A 24,771-nucleotide genomic window follows, 5' to 3' on the forward strand; every position below is an offset into this window, starting at 1 on the left:
CAACTGTATATTTTCTTACTTACAACAAAATATATTAAACATTTTATAATTTATGTACCTTATACTAAAACATTAAAGCTTCTACATAGATATAATTCCAAAAATAATTTCATAATAAACCAATAACAATGCTGACCAGTCGCTTATCACTTCGATATCTTAAACTAACACACGCTATGGCGGGTACACTTGCGAACTTTCATACTAGTATACCAGGTATATACCAGGTAGCTACTAACATGGACCCCACACATCACTGGATACTACGTCACTAATAAACGTAACGTAAGCTCTGCCCCAGTTGTGATAGTTCTAAAATTGTTTTTATTTATCTGCCGCTTTATCTATTAGAGACTTAAACATAAGCAGTTAACTTGGTATGTTACAGTGTTTTAAAAAAACAAGTTATTTTGAAACACTACTACATATAAAAATAAAAATAGTAACAAAAAAAAATTCTTTTTTAAACGGCAACTCCAGGACTAGTAATTGCAGTTACGTCGCGGGGACTTTTACAAACATACAAACAACGGACACAAAGTACAACTAGGCTCAAAACAACAATTTTTGGATTACACAAATATTTGTTTCGTGTGGGAATCGAACTCACGACCTCCCGACGCACTGGTGGCGTGGTGATCACCTTAACCACTGCGCAACGAAGAGTCCAAGCTTCGAGCTTACGCCACGTTTACTAATAAAGCAGTAATTACTAATGAACCCTCATCATTAACTCTGCATCCCGCTTTCATACTAAAAGATCTCAGTGAAACTTAATATCTAAGTGTTTGTGTTATAATGATTTTGTTCGTTACAAATCAATATTCTAAGTTATACTAATACATTGCATTGAAAATATTTGTATGAATTATTATTATTGTACTAAATAATTATATTATGTAGTGGTAGGTTTAATCCAAACATAAAGGTGAGAAAAGATAACTTACTCGTGTAAGTAAATATCAGTTTCATAAAAAAAAGTATAGTATAATCCATAATATTACAAAAAGTGCACCACATTAGTTTACAAGAATTATAAAAAAAATATATCTTAGAATTTACAAGTTATAGATGCATTAATACAATTTATCACGTATAGATTGACACTACCACTACATTTCAATTCAGAAAGGTTCATATTTGGCTACGTTTAAGGCCCGTTTCAAAGTGGCCAAGTATCTAAATAAAACAAAAATCACGCTATCCTTTTCCATTTTCTTTAAAAAGACAAAGACGGCATAATATTTAACTTAATACAACTGGCCAATCGTGAAACAGGCCTAGAATATATTATACAAAACACCAATAAAATATAAAACTAATATCGGAGATCTTTCGCATAATATCCAATCATAGCTACGCATCCACTGCGTCGAATTCGGAGGTTACGGACCGTAAGGATTTGTTGCTTTGTATTCATTTATATGGTACCAGGTCCATTGGATCGGCATTTCAGTGCCACAGAAATTAAGAATACGGTAGTTGACTACCAGTCAAATCAGCTACTCTTTATGAAATATCAAAAACACATTTTAGTATAGAAATATTATATAATGACGTCACAGTGTCTTATTGTGGTATCAAATGAATGCGTAATAAAATGTTTCAGTTTGCAAATCATTACAATTTCAACATTATTTACGAAAAAAATTACACAGCGTGAACTATTTTGGATGAACCTTTTAAGAGTACAAGTTTAATATTTTTTCGTTAACCCAGTCAACTATCCGATTATCAAATTCTTATGATTTGATTATGATTCCGACGTAGTGGGCACGCAGCTCAATAGCGCGGTGGTGGACCAAACAAACATCATAATCTAAATTAACCTTACTAAGTAGTATTAAGATTGAAAATCAAATCACTGGGTTTTGAGATATGACAATTTAATACTGGTAAGTTATTTACATAAGGTATTACTATGAAAGTATATAGATAACTATTTTGGCCTCCAATGCGCTATAACCGAGACGATAGAAACTCCATCCGAACAAAATGCACCATTTTTAATAAATTTTTGGAGTAAAACAAAAATGTCAATGATTATAATTATCTTTATCACATGAGTACTCGTTATTTAGAGTCATTTAAACTTTTTAAAAGAAAATATAACATTATATAAGTTGTAGTAGAAACAAAAATAAGAAAATAAAATACCGTCCAATTTATAGAATACTTGTTTTCATAATTTATCATAAAATATAATTTTGATGGCTATATAGTAAAGTCAATTACTCAATCCATTATTCATAAGCAATTTCAGAAAAAAATGCATTAATTTACATAGAGATTTAAAAATACGTAATACAAAAAGTATTAAAATAGGTAGGCGCTCTATTCATAGACTTTTTATCTCAAAGTACTGATGTCATCTAACTATGTAAGGGCTGCCATTTAACTATGATTTCAATGTTCTGGCTAAATGGTGTAGACTATGCTAATTTTAATCCCTTTGATTTTCAAGAAAGACGCTTTTATTATTTACCGTTTCACATATTTATAACCTAACTTGAGTAGATCAGGTCTTAACTTAAGCTAAGGATTTTATTGTTACTTAAGGTAAAAAATATATTATTAATGCCAGCAATGGATATCATGAATGGAATCAAAATTGTAGTTTACAATTCCAATGATATCAAACTGAAAAATAGCAACCTGTTTGATCATGTTATTAATTGATAGTTTTAGATAGGAATTGCATCAATCGTCACAATGGCCACTTTAACACACATGTTCTATAGCGCGTTCTTAGGAGCGTGCAGGATTACGCGCTGTAAAGCAGCGCGCTCTTCGCTCGCGATTGTCTTCGCAGGTTTGACAGATGAGCGCGGCGCGTGGTCTTTCCTTTCACTTTGCACACCCTTTATACGTACGCTCTTTCATGCGCGATTGTTGTTTCATGCGAGATAGAGTGTGTGTGTGTAAAGGGGGCTAATGATACACGTAACGGTAAATAACAAATGCATCACACGAATGCTGTAGCAGTTTGTAGGAGTATTAGAAGCACGTGGTGTTCTCACCGCGAGTCCACGACCCTGGCGAGGCGCGTCTTGTCGAAGGCGCAGATGGCGGCCAGCAGCGACGAGCGCGCCGCACACGGGCTGGCGGCCGGCGTGGAGCGAGTGCCTGTGCCCGGCCCCGGACTCGTGCCCGCGCCTGGCCCGCATGTTGCGCTTGTGTCTGCCGCTGGAGATCATTAATACGGTTAAATATTAGGTCGGGGAAAAATCTTTTCGCATTACAGTATGTATTAACTTGTAATAAAATATCTTTGGCTTCAAGAATCACAAACATCATCACACGGTTCATAAGGTTTCTTTCAGTGAGCTCGTGAGGTACCCAAATATCAAGCTTTATTGTGTAGAGAAAAGATTTTATTACAAGTTCATACATACCATAATACGAAACGATTTTGCCCCGACCTATTAGTTCATGCATAACTAGCAATAACACACCGAATGAAATTTGATTTTTTTATCTATTTGGTCGGTTTTCGATAAATACGGGAGAAATGTTTGTAGACGTCGAATTTAGTTGCCACATTTTATATGATCGATATTTTTACTAGATTTCAGAAATAACATTATTGTACTTTTAAAAACTAATCATTATTTTGTATAGCCTCTGATGAGAGAATCTAACTCTAAGGATTATTACAGTAAGAATAGAAACACTTACACATAGCAGGAGGAGTGGGAGAGGAGGCCGTGCTCGCACTCTGTGACCGTACTGTCTCAGCCAGTGAGGACGTCGACTTCCAAAGACTGTCGCGCTTTTTCTATACAATAAGAATAACATTACAATGTAAATAAATAAGTAAATAGTATAATAATAGTCTCGCATTCTCTTATAAGAACAAAAGAATGCGTAAATAAATGAAACTTACCGCTCTTCGTTTTTGTTTCTTGATTTCTTCTTCGGAACTAAGAATTTCTTGAATACGCACCTCTCTTTTAGCACTACGAACCTAAAAATAACATGTTTGAATATACTTTTTTAATCTTTCAGACCAAATGAGGAGCGCGGATGTCGATAACACATCCGAAAGCGATAATAAACAGTTGGACAGGCAGACATATTTAATATAATCATACATAATCTCAGCTGGTGTATAAGTTACAATCTTTCGATAACAACTGCAATATGATATTTTAATACAAATATTCTTTTATATCTTACAGATCTTCAATAAGTACTATTAATTTATTGTACATATGCAAAACTGCGTATTTACTAGTTTTTCATACTTAAAAAGTATTAAAAACTCAAGTTGATAGTTTAGTTATAACCACGTACCATTTTCTGTTCAGATTTTAATCTAGCCTCGATGCCGGCGACAGCTGCTTTCAGCTCCTCCTTCAAGGCGAGGGGGAACTTGAGATGCGTCCGCGCGTCGTTGTGGCTCATGGAGAGACCGTTGAGTGGCGCGCGGACGAACAGCGGGTGAAGTAGCAAGTGATCCAGTGACGGACCGCCGTGCTTACACGATGTACTTGATAGACATAGACGGAGTACAGATTCTGGAAAAAAGAACAACTTTTTTTCAAGTAATTGGGTTCGATATTTGGCTATATTTATCTATTATAATATTTTGCCTTGATTTTGTTAAGAGAAACTGTGAGTAAGTGAAAATGTATGTAACTAAAGCGCAGAACCAGAAAAATGTGGCTTATAATGGGTGAACGAAGAAAAATCCTTTTTTCCTTCATCTTTTTAATTCATCTTTTAAGGACATTGATTTTAAATCATAATATTTTAAGGCAATATGAGACGCTTTCGTTGGATTACGATGGAAAGAGATTGCACAAGATCGGGGAAGTTACAAAAAAAATATCATTTTTTAAGAAGGCTACCAAAAATTATCTAAAACGGCATTAATAGATAAACTTTGTAACACACCTAAATCCTCACTAATACCCTCTGGATAATAATCACAATAGTAATCATTGAGCGTGGTTCCGAAGGCCATCTCATAGAGCGTGCGTCCGAAGCAGTAGACGTCTATCGCCTCGGCGGCGGCGGCGCGGCGCAGCTGCAGCAGGTGCGGCCGGTGCAGCGACGGCACGCCCACCAACACGTTCTCGAGGTCCAGCAGCACCGCGCGCTGGTTGTCTATTGCTATGTTACCTGGGTGGATGTGGCCTGCAAATTCATGGTTTAAGTACATTATTTAACGAATCATAGCAATCGTGCTCAAAATAGGGTTAGTAATTGTATATTATGATGATCATAAAAAGTGTATTTAGGAGACTCTGAGGGGCTTTCTTAGTAATGATAACGGACCCTTTTCTTCACGTCTCAATTAGGTTAAATTTGTTTGACCGCCTATTACAATGTAGCAATTGAGGCTGAAAATGTTTTTTTTTCGTGGTCACCAGAAAATTTGGATAATATCTATTTTGTCACCATATGGTAGAATTTACCAGAGAAAGCATAAATATGTTGATGCTTTTAACGATTATCCTAACCCTCATTTCAGGAGGAGACACTTGCCTCGCAATGGGACATTAAATGAGTTAAATATATTTTTATAACTTATTATAGAGATTATGTATCTTGTTAGCCGTTATCTCATTAGTCGTACTCTTTTTTAGGACTCTTTGAAAACTTTCGACATTCGCTGTGCTACCGAACAATTATACGTACCATGTGGTATTCCCTTCTCATGTAGAAACTTCAAGGCCTGCAATATCTGGTATCCATAGTGCGCTATCTGTCCCATCGTCAGCGGCTTCCTAATCCTAGGGTTGGCGTACTTAGCGAGGTGGTTCTTGTTGTACTCGGTGCCGTACAGCATGTCCCGCAAACTGCCGCACTCGTGTATCCGCCGCACCACGAACACGCCCGTCTCTAAGTTGTGTATAGCTAATACTTGGTCTATGTAGGGATGCTGGAACAATTATATAATAGGAGTTATTTATTACCTAATATGGCACGGCGGCCATAGATTGTTCACATTGATTTTTTCGACCTGTCGGGAAGTAACGCGTACCTACTGTGGGTCCGAATTTATTTATGTTCTTATTATGTATTTTAAATTGGTTTCGCAAGATGTGGCGAGATAATTTGTTCGGTAATGATAGTCTATTTTTTTATCAGTATCAACCATCACGAGGCATATATTCGAACAAAGGTGTTTTAGTAGAAAACATTTGCTATTTTGAAACTGCATAACAAAGTCGGCAAAATCTCAAGTCTTACTACTTAACATAAAAAGAACGCCGTTAAAACGACAAGGCATTCTCAAAAATTACTTACAGAAAGATTTAATAAGCTCTTGAAAGCGGTTTGTAGGTCCTTATCGCTGAGGTACCTGTCTGCGCCGTAGCTCTGCCACGACAGCAGACAGTTTGTTCGACTCTCTGTGTCTGTTACCTGCAACAAATATAACAATAATAGGTATATTTCATTACGAACTTAAACCTTTGATCAAAACCGCAATTAGTTACTTTTGAATTCCTTTATTTATTTAGCAGATTTGTTGACTATAATTTTTAAAGCATATGATTTGGATTTAGCGTGAAGCAAGCTTCTTTATAATAATAGGTTTATGGCCTCCTTTGATGAGTATACTTATTTAAACAAACAAGAATAGTACTTAGAGGAAATTAAACATTCCTATGTAGGTATGTAAGAAAGAAACTAAAGCCGAACAATTCCACGAGACGAGGACCTCGTTTCAGTGCAATTAATTCAATTGAAAGCCATAAATTTCAGTGAAAACGTAAATATTTTTTCCTTCTTTACAACCTCCTTATAAAAATCGCTCTTACAAGGAAAGCAAAACAGTTTAAATTCTAAAAATAATCCTCGTATCCTTCTACATTGTATTTTTATTGTTATCACATTAATAAAACAATATAAAAGTGCTTGTAACTTCATTGTGTAGTAGATACATGGGTTTAGGTGTATTTTTATCAGTCGGCCGATAAAACCGTGATTCATGACAGTGGCTTGTACCGTCACATTCGTTTATTATTCTACGTACGTCTGCCTGTATCTGGCATACTCCAAATTATTCCAAATCCTATTGAAATGTAGGCCAGATAACTGAACAATAAAAATGAATTGAATTGCCTTTCGAAAAGGAGACAATATCATAGAGAGATTTGACAATATCCTTCTTTCTGTTCTACTGTTGAGCACTGGTCTTCCTCTCAGTAAATTATTTCAAAAAAGTTCTTGGTATGCTGCAGATTTCCGTATATACTTGCGTGAAAGGAGACTACTTAAACGACTTATTTTAAACATGGCGTCTTATTAACTAGATCCCAAATAACTAGGTAATATTGGTCTAGACCTACTGTTACTATTTTGTAAATAATTTAAGTGAAACTTACTAAAAAATAATGCTTTCTTATTCTCCACCCTATGTCTGGTAGGGGTCCTTTCAGCTCGTACCGGCCATCACCTCGCAGCGCGATTGACACCGTCTGAAGAGCATGCTCTGAAACAAGAAGGCAGTAAATAAGTTTAGTATTCTCTCATAAAGGTTTTTTTTATATTGGAGATACAAATCAGTGAGCAAATAAGAAAAATCATCCGTCTCTTTTATTGATGTTCTTAGAATTGCTAAGCCTGATAATGTGCATTTAAATCGTTATTACTGGACATGGTTTATCTCTGGAATCAAAAGGGCTTACAGGGCCTGACTTGCTAGAGCTGGACTCTTATATTAAGAACTGTTTAATGATATTACAAACATGCGGGGAAATCCTTCATTACGGACGGGTTTGAATGATTCAAAAACTAAATACTTAAGCAATCAATCGTTTTGAGTTCATTCACCTGCAATAGAACATTATCAATTTCTCTTTTTTATCTTAAAGGCCACCTTGTGCGAACTATACACGTGTTCTCAACAATAAATCAATTGAGCCATTCTGTAGTAATCTATACTAATATTATAAAGCTGAAGAGTTTGTTTGTTTGTTTGATTGTTTGTTTGTTTGTTTGTTTGAACGCGCTAATCTCAGGAACTACTGGTCCGATTTGAAAAATTCTTTCAGTGTTAGATAGTCCATTTATCGAGGAAGGTTATAGGCTATATATCATCACGCTACTACCAATAGGAGCAGAGTACGGGTGAAATATGTTACAAAAACGGGGACAATTTTGACCCATTCTCTCTTATGTGACGCAAGCGAAGTTGCGCGGGTCAGCTAGTGTGCAATACGACTACAGGCCGAAGGATCGGGTTCGGCCTTGACCAATAAGTGTCACTTTACTTTACACCTGCTCTGTGCTCATATTTGTCAAGGTAATCGTTATTCAGACGTCAATTGGGATGCACTACTTAATAGATTATGAAATAACTATATTCTGTCCGCAAGTGAAAAGGTTTTCGAGGAAAAATTTGTATGATCTTCTCATCGAAATCAGTTAAGCCGTTTTAGAGTAACAAAAAAATATCAGTTCACTTTACCCCAGACTTTAGCATAATATAAAAGATTTCACCGCTAAAAATTCTAACAGGATAGCATTCAAGCAATTGGCCATCTTACTTTCAGTGCTAGTAACAGCAAACTAATAGGCTTATCCTTAACTAAGACATATAGCGATGCTAAGGTTTTTGTAGACACTCTAATAAGCGTCGTAAGTTGAAACCCAACACCGTTGCGAAGTCACCCTATCTATTAAGAAGGGTGTACGTTACCAAACCACAAACCGATCGAAACATTTCTATACTGCACATACTGTTACCAATAAAGTTATGCTCATCTTGATCATAGAAAATTGCGGCACCCAATGAATAGGATTTTTATGAAATAATGAAGTACTGATCAGTGCAAGTAATAATTTATTTTGTACTGCCTGAAATGTCACCACTCAAAGGCCTAAGCTATTATACTAATTTACCGCATGTGAACAGCTGCTATGCAACATCACTGTTAAACATAGGTCACCTTTCGTGAGTGAACGAGCGTTTCCACTCTTAACCCATACATAAATAATGTTTACTAATTTGCGGTTAATGAGGTCATAAACGCACCTATCACGGATCGCAAGCATAGCAAATAGATAGGTCTTATCAACTAGCGTGACAATGAACCTGTGTGTCACTCAACTCCTACAAATGACTGGTGATAAGCCTGATGCCTCACTGACCTCAAACATCCTACTGCACCAGAATTTAATTTAAACCTCAATTGTGATAGTGCTAATTTGTTTGTAAACAGTTTTCTAACAAAAGGCCATTAGCATTTATGTTCATAAAAAAGTTGTTATTTTTTAAATATGCACTATGCTAATTAAAAAAATGCTTTTCTCCTTCCCAGGATATATACATTTTTTTAACCCATCACTGTCCCACTGCAGGCCAAGAGTCTCCTCCCAAACAAAAGGGAGGGGCCTTGAGTCCACCACGCTGGCCAAGTGCGGAATGGGGACGAGAATTTAACATCAGGTGGTTACTTTCGCATTTACATTATTTTAGTATAGAATGTAGCATTATTATTTAGTTGTAAAAAGTAATTAAAGATACGACAGATGGTTCAGCAGAGTGAGTAATTTGCAAATGTGCAAATAATGTGCATATTACATTGAATAATCAGAAATGGCATTACATAAGCAAATTCTAAGTCGCAACCCAGAGTATTTACTATTCATAACTGCTCATGCTTATGAATTGAAATAGGAAATCTATTCCCATCCAATTGCTTGAATATAACTTAAGGTATATTGTAATTATATTATAACTTAAGGAAATTGTACAATAATATACTTAATACATACTTGTTATTCACATAAAATATGGGCATAAAAATAATAATATTTCATGGAAATTATGATAGCAAGTATGAGTCATACACTGTAAGGAACACCAAATAATTATATTATACATTAACGAACAAGACCTGAATTCAAATATATGTGTTATTAGTATTTATTAGTAAGACAATGTATGGGAATAATAAATTGGATGCCATAAGTTTAATTTTATGAAAACAAATTATAATTGCATTTACCTAGCAATAAAGTAGTACCATAAGAACAAGAATAAATGATAGATAAAATTAAATAATGAATATGCAAATGAATTGTATAGGAACCTAAATAACAAATAAATATTATTAGAAAAAGTAATTTTTAAATCACTTTACCTGCTATATCCAGTGAGTAATTGGTTGGATCTAAGAAGCTTCTCACTTGCAAAGACAAAGCCAAGACTTCATGTTTCAAAACCTCATTTATGTAGTTCTGAAAAATAAAACAAGGCTTAAGATTTCATAACAAGAGGTGAATATTTTCGTGAATTGTATGATGTTATTCAAAAGTACATGAATATGCATGAGACCAACAGTTATTTACACAAGGCCATTGTAACTTAAAACAGCTGTAATATTTCCAACTGGATTGTTATAAGATTGCTATAAATCTGATACAAATTATTTACGTTTAAAACTTTACTCTTATTAGAAAAAAAAATAATTATAAAATAAATCCCATTTTTTTTTTTAATACAATGAAATATGAACAAGTCCTTTGTTTAAAAGACAATTGATAATCTAATATCACGTTAGCTAATTCTAGGCCAGTTAATCTGCATAATGATATTAGGATTAAGATACCTGTAACGCAATCTGCCGTTCTGCAATAAAAGATGGTTGCATGTTGCCAATAAGTTTCTTTGGTGGTAGCGGCAGCTCAATGTTGGCCTGCTGCAGGCTCGAGTGTAGGGCTGCAAAGTCCCTGTACCTACGCGAAACATTCCACTTGGTTTCTTTCGAAACACCGCGCTGGACTCGCAATATGTATTCCTGAAAAACATCAAAATTAGAAGCCTGTTTCTGAAAACCTCACCAAGAAAATTTTGTTCTGTAAATAGCGGTACAGAAGCAAATTAACCAGGTTATTTATGTTTACACGGCCGAGCCGACATTCTTGTTTATAAAGGATTATTTTATTAGATAGTTAGATTTTTGCATTAAAATTTTTATTATAATATGGGTTGCTAGTCCCATTTAATACTCCTTAAAATTTCCGCTCAATTACAATAAAAAGGAAAGACTAGATCTCGTGATATTATAAAAAATACTTACTGTGTGTTTGTTAATGTTTTGTGCATTTTCCACTGTACAACTTAGTTTCTCAGTATCATCAATGAGCGCCTTGGTTTGAGATGTTTTTTCAAATATAGCCATCACACCGGGTATTTTAAATACATTTATCGATTTTACAGCGCTCAAACAACACTAAACATTTTGTTATCACTAATTATTGAGAAAAGAAACTACGGTCGTATCAATCACACAATTTAGTCAGTTGTGTTCCAAGATAACATTTGTCGTCATTAATCATCGTCATACTCATCTCTATCGGTTATACTCTTCTTCATTTAGTAAACGAACGAGTAAGCATAACAGTAATGCTAAATATGTAAATAGCCTGTACGTATCCAAAGAAACATCTGTCTGACAGCTGTTCACAACTGTCATATTTGTTGGTGATAAACTGTCAAATGCACTTGCTTGCAAGTACTGTAAAAATTATGTAATTATAAAAGCAATTAACTGAGAAGAATATTCTGATTTTGAGATTTTAAGAAATATTACATTTCTTATTAAAACAAAAGATATTTTAAAATTATTTTTAATGATGAAGTCTATGGTTTCATATTGATTACTTCCGTCACACCGGGCATGCTCAAAAACCTAATACCTAAGTAATGTTTAGTTAAAATTTCGGCCTAATAACATGTTTACAATAAATAAATTAATTCCTTCAGTAACTTTCACCTCTTATTATCGTAACATTGCAAGTATGTTTATGTCTACTTGATTTGTAAATATGAAGTTATTAAATTGCTAAATAAAACATAACGTTTATTTTAATACTTCTAAACGCACGTTCTGCAGTAGACTAGACCATAGAGTATTATCGATTATCTCACTTCCTGTTCTACCGCAACGAGTCGTGAGCGGAGAACTACGATCTACCACGGGCCTTCTATTCGTCTGCCATAGTTATAAGAATTAGTGAAACATGTCTCTCATCTCCGCTCGTATCGCCGGCTCAGTAGCCAGGCGTTTACCCAATGCCGCCTCGCAGGTAATTATCCTAGAAACCATTTATTTGAAGTGTATAAATACTGTTACATGATAAAAGTACCCGGTTCCCATGTCTCGAGGAATGTCCACGGGTATAATTTTATTGATAACTTGCCCAATAATAATGATATTTCACGACATATGTGATCTTTAGATTCTCTAATTTAGCATTCTGGGCAATTTTTCCATGAAATGTACATAATTGTATAATTCTGTTGTGTATGATCGGTGTTATGTAATATAGGGCGATCCGAATTTTTGAGGTTCGGAAACATGGATTCGGTGCCGTTAACGTCTAATTATTATAAGTGTCAAGCGGAAATGAGTGATAATGTGTAGAATTAGTGAAGTATCGTAAAGTGTGATGTGTTGATATTGGTTATGTCGTACAGGTGTCGAAGGTCGCTGGAGCCGCGGCCCCCGCCGTGACTGTTGCCGCGCGCAACTTCCATGTCTCCCGCACCCAGAAAGCCGCCGAAATCTCCACTATTTTGGAGGAAAGGATCCTGGGTGCTGCTCCTAAGGTTAGTTTTGCTGTTACATAAACTCATCCTTATCAACTAGTATCAGTTCTTTGACAGTTATGCACTCTGATTACCACAGTAATTATAATTTTATGAATTGAATTGCATATAATAGGAAAGCCATCAAGATGATATTGATCCATGACCTATTTCAGCAGTTCATTCACTTGTGATTCCTTATAAGATATTGATGTATCCTTAATTGTCAGGACATCCTAGGATGTGGGATTCATCTTACTATAAAATATATGGATGTAATTGTATGGATTATTTCAGGAAATAACAATTATGTAACAGAGAAATACCAAAATTTCCAGCTTATAGATTTGATGACCATAACCTTCAATACTATGACAACTATTTAATTTCCAAAATAAATGACATAAATACATGAAGGTTTAGACTATAGTATAAAACTTTTTATTAAAAATTAGATATTAAACTTTAAATCTGGCAACATAGAGACCTGACCCTTGACCTCTTCCTGATCCATATACCTCATAATGAAGATTTTTTTTTCATCTGCTTGTTTTTTTCTTTAGGCTGACTTGGAGGAGACTGGCCGTGTATTGAGCATTGGTGACGGTATTGCCCGTGTCTATGGCCTCAAGAACATCCAGGCTGAGGAGATGGTGGAGTTCTCCTCCGGCCTTAAGGTTTGTCTATCAATTATTCATCATGAATTTTTCTACCAAGGACTGTTTGATGTTGAAAATGTTCATTCTTCAGAAACTTCTTATCAGACTAATTGGAACCATACTTGAAATATCTTCCTTGTTCAGAACAATATTTTTTGAAAGGATTCCAAAATGATCTTCAATAAGGTTATGTAATCCTCTGCAGTCTATTCTTATAATTGAATATTGATTAATGATAACATCTCAAGCAGAAAAAGCCAACTGTACTGTGTGTGGCTAACCATTCTTACAGCATTCCTAGTAGACCTAGTACCTAGTCATAATGCAACACTCCAAATCACAATATGAAAATAAAAAGAAGGATTGCAAACAAGGCAATTTCATCAGGAGCTTAGTTTTTTTCACATGATTTTAAATGTAATCAGGAACTTTGACATAACATCAACATATTTCTCCAGGGTATGGCTCTTAACTTGGAGCCCGACAACGTGGGTGTGGTAGTGTTCGGTAACGACAAGCTCATCAAGGAAGGCGACATCGTCAAGCGTACCGGCGCTATCGTAGACGTGCCCGTCGGCGAGCAGCTGCTCGGTCGCGTCGTCGACGCTCTGGGTAACGCCATCGACGGCAAGGGCCCCATTGACACCAAGAGCCGCATGCGTGTCGGTATCAAGGCTCCCGGTATCATCCCCCGTGTGTCTGTGCGCGAGCCTATGCAGACTGGTGAGTTGATCATATTGCTTACATAAGTTTTACCACTAGAAAAAATATTAGAAATTTCAACAATGTAGCAATAATATTGAAGATGTTATATTATCTTGTACTTCCGTATTATGCCTTGACATCATACATAAAACAACTCTTTAAGGCAATTCCTCCTTTTTCAACCATGACACAAATATTGCAAAATATTTTTCAAAATATCATTTAAATTTCGCCAGGTATCAAGGCCGTCGACTCTCTGGTACCCATCGGTCGTGGTCAGCGTGAGTTGATCATTGGTGACCGTCAGACCGGCAAGACTGCCCTGGCTATCGACACCATCATCAACCAGCAGCGTTTCAACAAGGGCGAGGATGAGAAGAAGAAGCTGTACTGCATCTACGTCGCCATCGGACAGAAGAGGTCCACCGTCGCCCAGATCGTGAAGAGGCTGACTGATGCCGGTAAGTTCAACCACTATAATAATTGCCTTTATCTTATCTCAATGGCGTGATTTCGACATAAGTGTAATACATTTAACATCTCCTGTTGTGAGACTAACTATTGGCATTATGTGAGATTCTTATCATATTCTTGGCAGATTATTAGAGAGCTAAAAACAGTGTCTACATCTATAATAACCATCCATTATCAATACCAAAATATGTAGCTAATTATAAAGTTACTATAATGGCATGAAAATGATTACAATTAAATATATTTGGTTGCACAGGTGCCATCAACTACACCATCATCGTGTCTGCCACCGCCTCGGACGCCGCTCCCCTGCAATACTTGGCGCCTTACTCCGGCTGCGCCATGGGAGAGTTCTTCCGTGACAACGGCAAGCACGCCCTGATCATCTACGACGATTTGTCCAAGCAGGCCGTCGCCTACCGTCAAATGTCTCTGCTGCTGCGTCGTCCCCCGGGTCGTGAGGCCTACCCCGGTGATGTGTTCTACCTCCACTCCCGTCTGCTTGAGCGTGCCGCCAAGATGTAAGTCACCACACTCACCACAAAAATATTTATTTATTAGGCAGCTCCATTTGTTTCAATTTTAAACACCCTCAAACCTTTTCTCCTTTGGCTATTACATGTTTTGCCCTTATTAAACATAAATGTGTGGTTTGTTCCCAGGTCCGACAAGATGGGCGGTGGCTCTCTGACTGCTCTGCCCGTCATCGAGACCCAGGCCGGTGACGTATCTGCCTACATTCCCACCAACGTGATCTCCATCACTGACGGCCAGATCTTCTTGGAGACTGAGTTGTTCTACAAGGGTATCCGTCCCGCCATCAACGTCGGTCTGTCTGTATCCCGTGTAGGATCTGCTGCCCAGACCAAGGCCATGAAGCAGGTTGGTTATAACTCATTTTATATTAAATTATTTATTTATACTGTTACAGTAGTTGGTTTAAGTAAGTATGTAATGTAACATGTATTGCAATTTATTCTTGCTGATAACGTCATACTGGTAGGCTTAGGTAGTAAGATTTAAATAATATGCCTAAAATAGTTACATGTGTGTGTCCTAGGTGGCTGGTTCCATGAAGCTGGAGCTGGCCCAGTACCGTGAGGTCGCCGCTTTCGCTCAGTTCGGTTCTGACTTGGACGCTGCTACCCAGCAGCTGCTGAACCGTGGTATGCGTCTTACTGAGCTGCTGAAGCAGGGACAGTATGTGCCCATGGCTATTGAGGAACAGGTAATTATTTCGTTTTTTTTTAACAACTTTCACGGAAAGAGTTAACTTTGTGACGTTGTGCGTAATATTTTCGTAACTAATAAACCATGACGTGATCCTCAGGTCGCCATCATCTACTGCGGTGTGCGTGGTCACCTTGACAAGCTGGACCCCACCAAGATCACTGCTTTCGAGAAGGAGTTCACCCAGCACATCAAGACCAGCCACCAGGGCCTGTTGACCACCATCGCCAAGGATGGTCAGATCACCCCCGAGTCTGACACCCAGCTGAAGAAGATCGTATCAGACTTCCTCGCTACCTTCACCCAGGCGGCTTAGATTCCTAGTGTTACGAACTTTGGCTTTGACAGGAGATTGTGAACCGAAGCATTTAGGACAGATCATCTAAGGCACTTCCTCGTAGCGCAGTCTCATGTCAAACCCCACAGTACATTATCGGCAGCTCGTGGAAGCATTTCCACATCTATTGTCGCAATGCTTCCACTAGTCGCCTTGTAGTAGTTATTCATTCGTATGGACTGTATTGAATGTTGATACAATCATGGAATGTATTTATCTCGAAGTCAGGAGCGGTTATATATTAATAAACATCAGACGTAATTATTTTTGTGTTTTATTTTATCCTTTCGCGCTACAGAGCTTTGTCTCGAAATGAGTGCAATGCAAACGTTCGTCATATTCGGAGACTAACGTGTGATCGCATATGCGAAACTTAACTTGTATCATTATAAAGTATACCTTAGTGGGAAAATCATTTTCATACTTAATTATTCAGTTTGACGCAAAAAAATAAAATTGGCTCTTTCCCAAAAATGTCTTCCGGTGCCAACGCGGCCGTACCTACATCACTCGTCATACTTTATCCCGCTTCGATTTTTTTCTCTATTACAATATTTAAATTGCTCGTTTGTAAGCTTATTCATTGAAACAAAAAGATAATGTAAAGAGCTTGAAAAATACATAAACAGGATATAAAATAAATATCATTGGACAACTCATACACGGTCATTTTATTCCAAACTAATCAGCGCTTGTACATTATTGTTTAATGTAGCACGACTGTTTTAGTATTTAATGTAGGAAACCTAGATAGTTATGATCGAGTCATTTCAAACATGCTAACTAAGTCGTAATTTTTTTCGGAGTCTCACTCGCACGCTTACAACACGTCACATTTGTATGATTATTTTGATATAGCTCGATTGCAACGGAGGTACTTCGTCATCATACGTAGATATTAAACTATTGAGAGTTCTTTATATTTATCTTTTTCCTGAAGACAATAATAATTAGTTGATTTATAACCCAGCAATTGTATAATGTAACCCTTTCTTTACTAGAATAATTACGAAATTACCCTTTATGAACGCGTCGCTTAGTTTTGACATTTGTTGATTTGTATGACATAAATGACATTCGTGACAGCTGAGCCGACTATCGGATCAATCGAAGACAAATATTGAACACATTGTTTTTCTCAAGTCGCCGGATTTCAAAAATAATGTGAGAAATTAACAAATTATTTGAACTAAAGTCCGCTTAACGCTGCGAATATTCTCAGTACATTATGTTAAATAACATGAATTGTTTATTTTGAATTACAGTTTGAGAAATTGACATGATAAATGGAGTTCTTTGAGAAAGCGCACGTTTCCAAGAAGAGCCCTCCGAAAAACGACACTAAATCAGTTGAGAAGATGAAGAAGAACTTAAAACAAATGTTACATGGATATAAAAAAAATGACAATGACCTGATCAGAACTAGCGGGGAAATGTTCGAAGATGTTTCTGAAGTGCACACAATCCATGACGATTCTACGTCCGTTAGTGGATTTTCTGACTTAGATCTTACAAAATCTGACGATGAGGAAGAAATCCCTGCAGACGTTGCCACAGAAATAGGTGGCGATATCTCTAGCAGTAGTGAGGATAATATAATCAGTTTGCATTCAACAGAAGATACCAGTCAAGATGTTACAGATAGAGTTGAACAAGATCTGGAACATACAAGCGACTTCCTCGAACCTATCTCTGAAGGTGATGAGGACATAGAATCTTTTTCTGATGACTTAGAAGATAGAACAAAGCCTTCTACAAGTGGAGGTTTTCTATCATCTGATTTTGAGGACACTACGTCACTATCTACAATTAGTGATTCAGGTTCTGAAACCTTTGATGCCGATGGATTATTAGCAAGCAAAATAATGGAAAAGCTTGGAAAAAGTCCAGATAAATCTAGTCCTGTATGTAAAAAGAGAAAATTGAATCAAGCTCAGACCTCCGACTCCAAAAATGAACTCTCTCAGATTAAAGTTGCTAAGAATAAGAAAGTGGACAAAAAAGCTTATACAGATGATTCTCCTATTGAAATAGTTAATTTAAAAATAAATGAAAGTGATGATGAAATTTTAGAGAAATCAGACAGCAACACCCAAGATTCTGTATCAACAAATGTGTCTTCACCATTTATAGAAATCAAAGCAACAGATATGCCAGACCAAAGTTTAAGTGATATTATAGGATGTTATAAGCACTCTACCATAAAGAAAATACCATCTGAAAAACAAAATATTGTTATAAGCGGAAACAACTCTAGTCTATTCTCAGTAGACGATGAAATGCAGGTTGAAGATACGGACAGTTTAGTACCAGAATTAGGTGATGACACAATTGACAAAGACCTGGAAATAGATCTAGATGCAACGGCAGACAGTGAATTCCTAGAGAACAAGGAGAATGTAGATGTTGAAGAGTCTGAACCTCAGATAGAAAGCAATGACAATGAGATTTCATCCCACACATCAGAAAATACACATTCAGTCAAAGTGTATCATGGAAATGATTCCTGTATAATTATTATATTAAAACATCCTGCAAAATTATACATCCATGGTAAAGTTAAAATAGCTCCATTAGCTGGTACTGTGGAAGTGTTCGGCCACACTTTGAGAGAGGCAGTAAACCTGTATGCTCCAAATAACAGCTTTGCTCAGTGTTTGAAGACTGTGGAATGTGATAATGAATACTATGGATTGTTTAAGAAGCTATCAGCATATTTGGCTGTGAGTTTGACAGAAGAAATTGTTACATCGCTGGGAAAGTATGATGGTGTGATATGCCTGTCTCCACTCAAGGATAGGAAGATGGAGTTTACTGACAACCTTTACCCATTTCATTTGTTCACAAAGGTGACCAGTGACTCTACTGTAAATGGCCTAAGTGAGGCAGCCAACAAACTGAGTTGCAGTCTCTATGTGAATAAACCTGCAAGAAGTTTTGAAGAGAGTTTTGAATGGAATGAAGCAGTTGGGTGTGGAGTAAGTGAGTATTAACATTTTTGTATAAAATACACAAAGTTTAGGGTAGAATTATAAGAAGCCTCTGTCAACATTAATGTATGAAATATAAAACTCCAACCTCAGACCAAATACACGGCCATAATATTCTACAAACTAATTTGTACATTTCTAATTTCAGAGCCCCTCAGCCGAGGTATAGTTTGCGGCGGCAAAGGGTTGGGCAAGTCGACCTTCCTTCGTTACTACATCAACAGGCTGGAGAGAAAGGGACCACTGCTCGTCATAGATTTAGATCCTGGCCAGGCTGAGTTCACTGTCGCCGGGAATATTTCTGCTACTATAATAAATGAACCTCTAATTGGTCCAAACTTCACACATTTGAGGACTCCAGATATGTATGTTTCATTTTTGAGATGCATGGTTTATTTATAGTGTCAGTATAGTACCAAATAATTTTTCATGATAATTATGGCATATATGGCCCCCATCCTAAGCACTTACTAATTAGTTGATCAGTCATCACTGTCGCTGCACCCGTGTGTATTAACGAGACTACCCCTATACGAGTGAATTATAATTCGAGTCCCACATTAAACAAATACGTATTAGTACGCAAGTTTCCTTACTTCTAAAGAAAGGAGACCGTAAATCAAGTGATATGCTACCTCCTTTTTTTTCTATGGCCGTGATCAAGATCTCCTGTCATTAACTCGAGAAACTTTATTTGCAAACTAACTACTAAAGAACCTATTTTTTGTTGTTTTCAGATCCTACAACGTAGGCATGATCAACACAATGGACAACACATTCCGTTACGCGCAAGCCATCGCCAAACTAATCGGGGAGTGCCGCGCCAAATATCCCACCATGCCGTGGATCGTCAACACCATGGGCATGACCAATCACATGGGACTTAAATTCCTCCTTCTCACAATAATACATACACAACCAACGTTCTTAGTACAAATAGACGCAAAAGTAATGAAGAAACGCTTCGAAGTCCCTCTACACCCAGATGCGATCCGAGTCTTATATGATAACAACAAATACGATCGATTATTCAAAGGCATAGAACTACCAGATGACTTGGACTACAATTTTATTCTAACGAAGCACGTAGAAGGTTCAAATAAGCACGATACGTCACAATCGCCTAAAGATGAGAGATATTTGAGCTTTATAGCGTATTTTGGCGAGCTGATGAACACCTATGATAATTTTCTCGGGATTATTCCCTATTCGTAAGTATTATTTTAACTCACTGTTCCTTAAGCTTTGCTATTATAAGGGCTGGTGACTAGATACCTACCTATAAGTTTGTTAACTGCCTCTGCGTGGCCGCTATTGTAACCGACTGCTGATCATGAGGTTTCAGGTTCGATTCTCTTGCCGTGCAAAATACTTTTGATCTTTTCTAATTTACCTATATCAGAATATTTAGGCAACATGCCCAGTAAACGGCAATAGGTTGACCCTCATTGCATAAAACAGACCACCCACTAAACTAAAAATTAAAACCTATTTCCCTTTCTATGATGTTACGTTTCATTTAGGTATAGATTAGGAAGAAAATACACTGCTGATCGTCAGATAAACGCTGTAAAATAAATAGCCGCTTGTTATCCTGGCGATATGCACAGTAAGCCGTTTTCAACTAGCACCTACTTCTCATAAAATTCACAGAATAATTTTATCTAGTATCAGAACACGATATAATATATTTCTCAGCGCTGGTCGCAGTTAGTATAGTTTTTTATACACACGTAGATTATATTATGGACTGCCAAGTCTTTTTGAAAAGACTAAAGAATGTTAGAAAAACTTCATGAAAACTGACTGGTTTCAGTTTCTTCCATTGAAAAAGTACTAGGTAGCTGGTGCTTTTATTTTATGGACTCAGTAAATGCAAGCCAATGTAAGCATGTCTCAGGTTCACACGCTCAGTAGACCGAGCGGGTCTATTAAGAACGTAATAATATGTATGTTGTTTCTTAGAATGATCTTGAGAAGTTACAACTACTTGCCAAGTCACACATAGTGATCACATAATGAAAATGTCTCCTTATTCATATATTACCATACGCGTGAGCGAGAAACAATACATTTACCATTACATTCTTGATAAATACCTCCATCTGTTTCGTTGATTTCACGATCCGTCCTATTTCCGGCAACACTTGAATGAGTTGAATGCTGTTTGAATCTCGGACCTGTCTGCCGTGCCTTTATCACTTATGATTCATAGCGCCTTGGCCTATAGTCATTGGAAATAACGTACATTCTTAGAATTATGTGTAGCTATATCATAAAGTCGTTATTATTGTTTTCTCGAAGCAGTAATGTAAGAATCACTAAGGTTAAAATATTCCTGATTTTAAACCATCAATTTCAAAGTTCCAGAATAAGAATGATGTCATCAACTTAGTATTTTTCCTTTCATATTAATAGTGATCCTACATGCTCCAATTTAGCGTATTCATTACAAATGACATGTACAGTATTATCAAAACAACGGTGCACTAGAGTTATGAGTAATAAGATAATGTTTGGCTCCCGGAATCGCGCGTGATTCACGCTAACACCAACAATGGCTCGTTAATCAATCGTCAACCGCTGTTATCATTTTAACTTCTATGAAAGTTTGTAATTACAGTGCTGTACTGATGTATTGTCTTGTAACGAATCGAAAACTGACTATAGGGACAATCAGCTGATCAATGTTTTGAAATGTCAGCTGATTCGCAAGGTACTGGCTGGTCTAAGTATTTATAAACAGACCGAAACACTATTATTACACATTACACTGTCTTTAAATATTATTATAATATAAAGTTTTGTAATGGTGTGAATTTTGTTTCAGAATAAACTTGTCGTCTGATGTAAATATAGTGACAAACGTGGCAGTGCCGAGAGAAGCAGTACTGAAGGTGATCAACGGAAAAATAGTAGCACTTTGTCAACTTGCTACGATAGATAAGGGGAAAGTGTTTATCCTGCAAGATAACGCACCGCTATGCCACGGACACGGTAACTATATCGTATTATCAGTTATTGTAGTCAAGTTTTCATGCAAAAGAAACTTTGAAAAAATTTTAAGGATGAACATTGAACAACCTGTTTAATTTACATAGGAACTTGTTATTGGGCCATCTCGATCGATATCGAGTAAAGTTTTGGCGAAATATTTGATTTTAATGGAAACTGGTTTAACATTATTTAAACAGGAAATAATAACTCTTATTGATAATTCTAAATAGACAAAAACTGGTATTAGTGTTTTCAAACTTCTCTATAAAGCAGGTGCTCTACTTTGAGCTTATTCTAAAAAAAAACTCGTTTCGCAAAGTGGAATATGATAAAATTATTCTATATTGATTATAAATAAGTTCCAATAACAAAGATGAAATTGTATCCTTAGTGCAAACAAAACTTTTGCAGTAAAATATATATGCACCAAACTAAATATTGTGTAATTCAAAAGATATGCACAAATACAATTAACATCATAAAATGTGTTATCAATAAGTGTAATAAAGTGCTGATTAAACTTGTTGTTTGATAACTATGAACGTGATGTGCTGAGCATGTACTCATGAGTGGAAAATTGCAGGTCTGGTCCGTGGTGTGGACTTGGAAAATAATATGGTGTACATGTTGACACCTGTGGCGGCGGAGCGACTGCGCGACGTGAACACTCTTATGTATTTGGACTGGACGCCTGAGCTGCAGGGCACAGAACAGCAGTTGCCGACGCACCTGCCTGTCCCGTACCGAGGCGCCGCGCATCACTCGCACAAACAACACTTGATCGCGCCCCGCCGCCGTTTCAACCCACTACAACTCTTAAAAATGTCAAGGAGTGCCTAAATTGAAACTTTCAATTATTGGTTAATAAATTTGTAATTGGAATAAATCCAAAATAATAAATCTTAAATTATATAAAAGGAAATCTAATAATTATTTTGTTAATTATATTTGACGATAATTTTGTACTTACAAGGCTAATGAAACATAACATAAATGATCATATTAACTTAAATATCCCCCATCCTAAACACCTTTGCTTTATAAATGCTGCATTAAAATTTTATAAAAAGTCAAAAAGAGTCTAGAAAAGAATTCTTGACATGGGGTTCGTTTATTACTAATAAATTATATTAGGAAGTTATGATTTCACACAAACAATAGATTACAACACAACTGCCCTACAGAATCAGATTGGACGTCTCAGAGACGCGTCTAGCTGACAGGCACTTAGATGAGAGTGGGGCTCACGCTCCGTGTCAAATAAACATCCTACACAATTTATACACCACTATTTTATTGAAAAATTAAAATACAAAATACCGAACTAAACAAGTCTCGGTGAGATGCCACCGGTCGAGGAATATTCTATATGTAGAAGAAATGCTACTCGATTATATAACGTGATATTATAGCATGAAAAATTCCAGTGGCCCTGCCGGAGACGGGAGGTCCACATATGCCCCCGACTACTTTTGTTAAGGCATTTACGCTTACTCTTTATAGATAATCTATAAAATATACAAAGTACCAATTGTGAAGAGTAGCCACACGAATACTGAGTGGGTGTGCGTGCGACGCGGGCCGCGACATCGCGTCAGCAGTCAGTATCGGAAGGAAGCACTGTGTGGCCGACGTCGCGACTGCTGCACAGTCCGAGTCGTTTCAAACGTAAGTTATCAGGCAGTATGCGAACGATTCATAAATCAGAGTTCTCCCGACAACAGCACAATTACAGCAGGGAACACCTAGTCTTCTTCTTCTTCTTGACCTGTAACGCGGCACGGGTCGCCGTCTCGAACACCTCACGCACACCCTCCTTGCTTTTAGCAGAGCACTCGAGGTACGCGAACGCGTTGATCTTCTCCGCCATGGCGCGGCCTTCCTGCGGCTTCACCGGCTCCTGCTTCATCTTGCGAAGCTCGTTGATGGTGGCCGGGTCGTTACGCAGATCCTTCTTGTTGCCCACCAAGATGATAGGTACATTGGGGCAGAAGTGCTTTACCTCAGGCGTCCACTTCTCTGGGATGTTCTCGAGCGAGTCGGGCGAGTCCACCGAGAAGCACATGAGGATAACATCGGTGTCAGGATATGACAGTGGTCGCAATCTGTCATAATCTTCCTGGCCGGCTGTATCCCATAGCGCGAGCTCCACCTGTTTACCGTCCACCTCGATGTCGGCGACGTAGTTCTCAAACACTGTCGGCACGTACACTTCCGGAAACTGATCTTTGCTGAATACGATGAGGAGACATGTTTTACCACACGCACCGTCACCGACGATCACTAATTTTTTGCGTATCGCAGCCATCGGTCCTGTGAAACAATACAACGCAAATAATTATGATGGTGTCGAGCGTCAACGCCTTTCATGACTTATAAATATGGCCGCCGTATAGGATTATGGGTAGGGAGTAGTCAGACAAGCCCTCAAATGTGAATAAGCACCTGAACTAGCGGAAGAAGAACAGCACCACCACATAGTACCCTCACATGCGAGGGTGTTATTTATTATATTTTGTAGATACCTGAAGATTGTGGCTAATTTCTGCAGAATATTGGCTTATCGACACTTTTTAATCGTCTTTGCTCATCACAAGCACTTTCGTTCGTAAGTCACTAATGTTGCAATATCTGAAAAATTACCCTATTATAAGATACTTGAAAATATTGTTAGAACAAGTCAAATATATTGAAAGCAAGACGCGTATTGATTCATTAATAACGTGATAGCTTTTGAGGATATTTTACAAACGAAAATAAGTGTATTATCTGCATTAAATTGAAATACATTTCAAACGTTACTTGCCATAGCACAAAATATACCCA

General features: G+C 37.1%; 4 protein-coding genes across 5 annotated transcripts; 2 read left to right on the forward strand and 2 right to left on the reverse strand.

Moving 5' to 3' along the window:
• Positions 1-4: 4 nt before the first annotated feature.
• On the reverse strand, positions 5-11,282 carry LOC142980065 (PX domain-containing protein kinase-like protein). Its single transcript, XM_076125347.1, has 11 exons — positions 11,043-11,282; positions 10,572-10,760; positions 10,104-10,200; positions 7,341-7,447; positions 6,259-6,375; positions 5,647-5,890; positions 4,900-5,142; positions 4,297-4,520; positions 3,887-3,967; positions 3,679-3,778; positions 5-3,186 (listed from the first exon to the last, which is right to left on the reverse strand). Exons 1-11 carry the CDS (start codon positions 11,142-11,144, stop codon positions 3,017-3,019), a joined length of 1,674 nt encoding a protein of 557 aa, XP_075981462.1. The 5' UTR covers positions 11,145-11,282; the 3' UTR covers positions 5-3,016.
• Positions 11,283-11,888: 606 nt separating this feature from the next.
• On the forward strand, positions 11,889-16,222 carry blw (ATP synthase subunit alpha blw, mitochondrial). The gene is made up of 9 exons (XM_076125596.1): positions 11,889-12,051; positions 12,443-12,574; positions 13,117-13,230; positions 13,671-13,935; positions 14,154-14,378; positions 14,648-14,912; positions 15,054-15,273; positions 15,452-15,619; positions 15,722-16,222. Exons 1-9 carry the CDS (start codon positions 11,986-11,988, stop codon positions 15,935-15,937), a joined length of 1,671 nt encoding a protein of 556 aa, XP_075981711.1. The 5' UTR covers positions 11,889-11,985; the 3' UTR covers positions 15,938-16,222.
• Positions 16,223-17,029: 807 nt separating this feature from the next.
• Positions 17,030-23,077, forward strand: LOC142980208 (polynucleotide 5'-hydroxyl-kinase nol9). The gene is made up of 6 exons (XM_076125543.1): positions 17,030-17,122; positions 17,224-18,940; positions 19,097-19,313; positions 19,686-20,159; positions 21,779-21,945; positions 22,529-23,077. The coding sequence occupies exons 2-6, from the start codon at positions 17,245-17,247 to the stop codon at positions 22,783-22,785; spliced, it is 2,811 nt and encodes a 936-aa protein (XP_075981658.1). The 5' UTR covers positions 17,030-17,122; positions 17,224-17,244; the 3' UTR covers positions 22,786-23,077.
• A 140-nt stretch (positions 23,078-23,217) lies between these two features.
• On the reverse strand, positions 23,218-24,627 carry Rho1 (ras-like GTP-binding protein Rho1). Of its 2 annotated transcripts, none has more exons than XM_076125545.1 (2): positions 24,471-24,627; positions 23,218-24,258 (listed from the first exon to the last, which is right to left on the reverse strand). In XM_076125545.1, the coding sequence occupies exon 2, from the start codon at positions 24,251-24,253 to the stop codon at positions 23,675-23,677; it is 579 nt and encodes a 192-aa protein (XP_075981660.1). In that variant the 5' UTR covers positions 24,254-24,258; positions 24,471-24,627; the 3' UTR covers positions 23,218-23,674. The 2 variants fall into 2 exon arrangements, with proteins under 2 accessions (XP_075981660.1, XP_075981659.1); XM_076125544.1 differs by having other exon boundaries at positions 24,391-24,549.
• Between the last annotated feature and the right edge of the window lie 144 nt (positions 24,628-24,771).

This window comes from Anticarsia gemmatalis, chromosome 17 (genome assembly GCF_050436995.1).
Source record: "Anticarsia gemmatalis isolate Benzon Research Colony breed Stoneville strain chromosome 17, ilAntGemm2 primary, whole genome shotgun sequence".
In the NCBI taxonomy this organism is placed as follows: Eukaryota; Metazoa; Arthropoda; class Insecta; order Lepidoptera; family Erebidae; genus Anticarsia; species Anticarsia gemmatalis.

What these genes read in the sequence shown, in the direction of transcription:
- LOC142980065 (XM_076125347.1), bottom strand. Translation starts at nt 11,144, where the DNA reads ATGGCTATATTTGAAAAAACATCTCAAACCAAGGCGCTCATTGATGAT. An exon ending in GGGTATTAGTGAGGATTTAG is followed by an intron (nt 4,521 to 4,899) that starts GTGTGTTACAAA and finishes TCTTTTTTCCAG; the next exon opens with AATCTGTACTCCGTCTATGT. An exon ending in TCCCACTCCTCCTGCTATGT is followed by an intron (nt 3,187 to 3,678) that starts GTAAGTGTTTCT and finishes AATGATCTCCAG; the next exon opens with CGGCAGACACAAGCGCAACA.
- Rho1 (XM_076125544.1), bottom strand. Translation starts at nt 24,424, where the DNA reads ATGTGGTGGTGCTGTTCTTCTTCCGCTAGTTCAG. An exon ending in TTCTTCTTCCGCTAGTTCAG is followed by an intron (nt 24,259 to 24,390) that starts GTGCTTATTCAC and finishes ATTGTTTCACAG; the next exon opens with GACCGATGGCTGCGATACGC.
- LOC142980208 (XM_076125543.1), top strand. Translation starts at nt 17,245, where the DNA reads ATGGAGTTCTTTGAGAAAGCGCACGTTTCCAAGAAGAGCCCTCCGAAA. An exon ending in CATTTGAGGACTCCAGATAT is followed by an intron (nt 19,314 to 19,685) that starts GTATGTTTCATT and finishes TGTTGTTTTCAG; the next exon opens with ATCCTACAACGTAGGCATGA. An exon ending in CTCGGGATTATTCCCTATTC is followed by an intron (nt 20,160 to 21,778) that starts GTAAGTATTATT and finishes ATTTTGTTTCAG; the next exon opens with AATAAACTTGTCGTCTGATG.
- blw (XM_076125596.1), top strand. Translation starts at nt 11,986, where the DNA reads ATGTCTCTCATCTCCGCTCGTATCGCCGGCTCAGTAGCCAGGCGTTTA. An exon ending in TACCCAATGCCGCCTCGCAG is followed by an intron (nt 12,052 to 12,442) that starts GTAATTATCCTA and finishes TATGTCGTACAG; the next exon opens with GTGTCGAAGGTCGCTGGAGC. An exon ending in AGACCAAGGCCATGAAGCAG is followed by an intron (nt 15,274 to 15,451) that starts GTTGGTTATAAC and finishes TGTGTGTCCTAG; the next exon opens with GTGGCTGGTTCCATGAAGCT.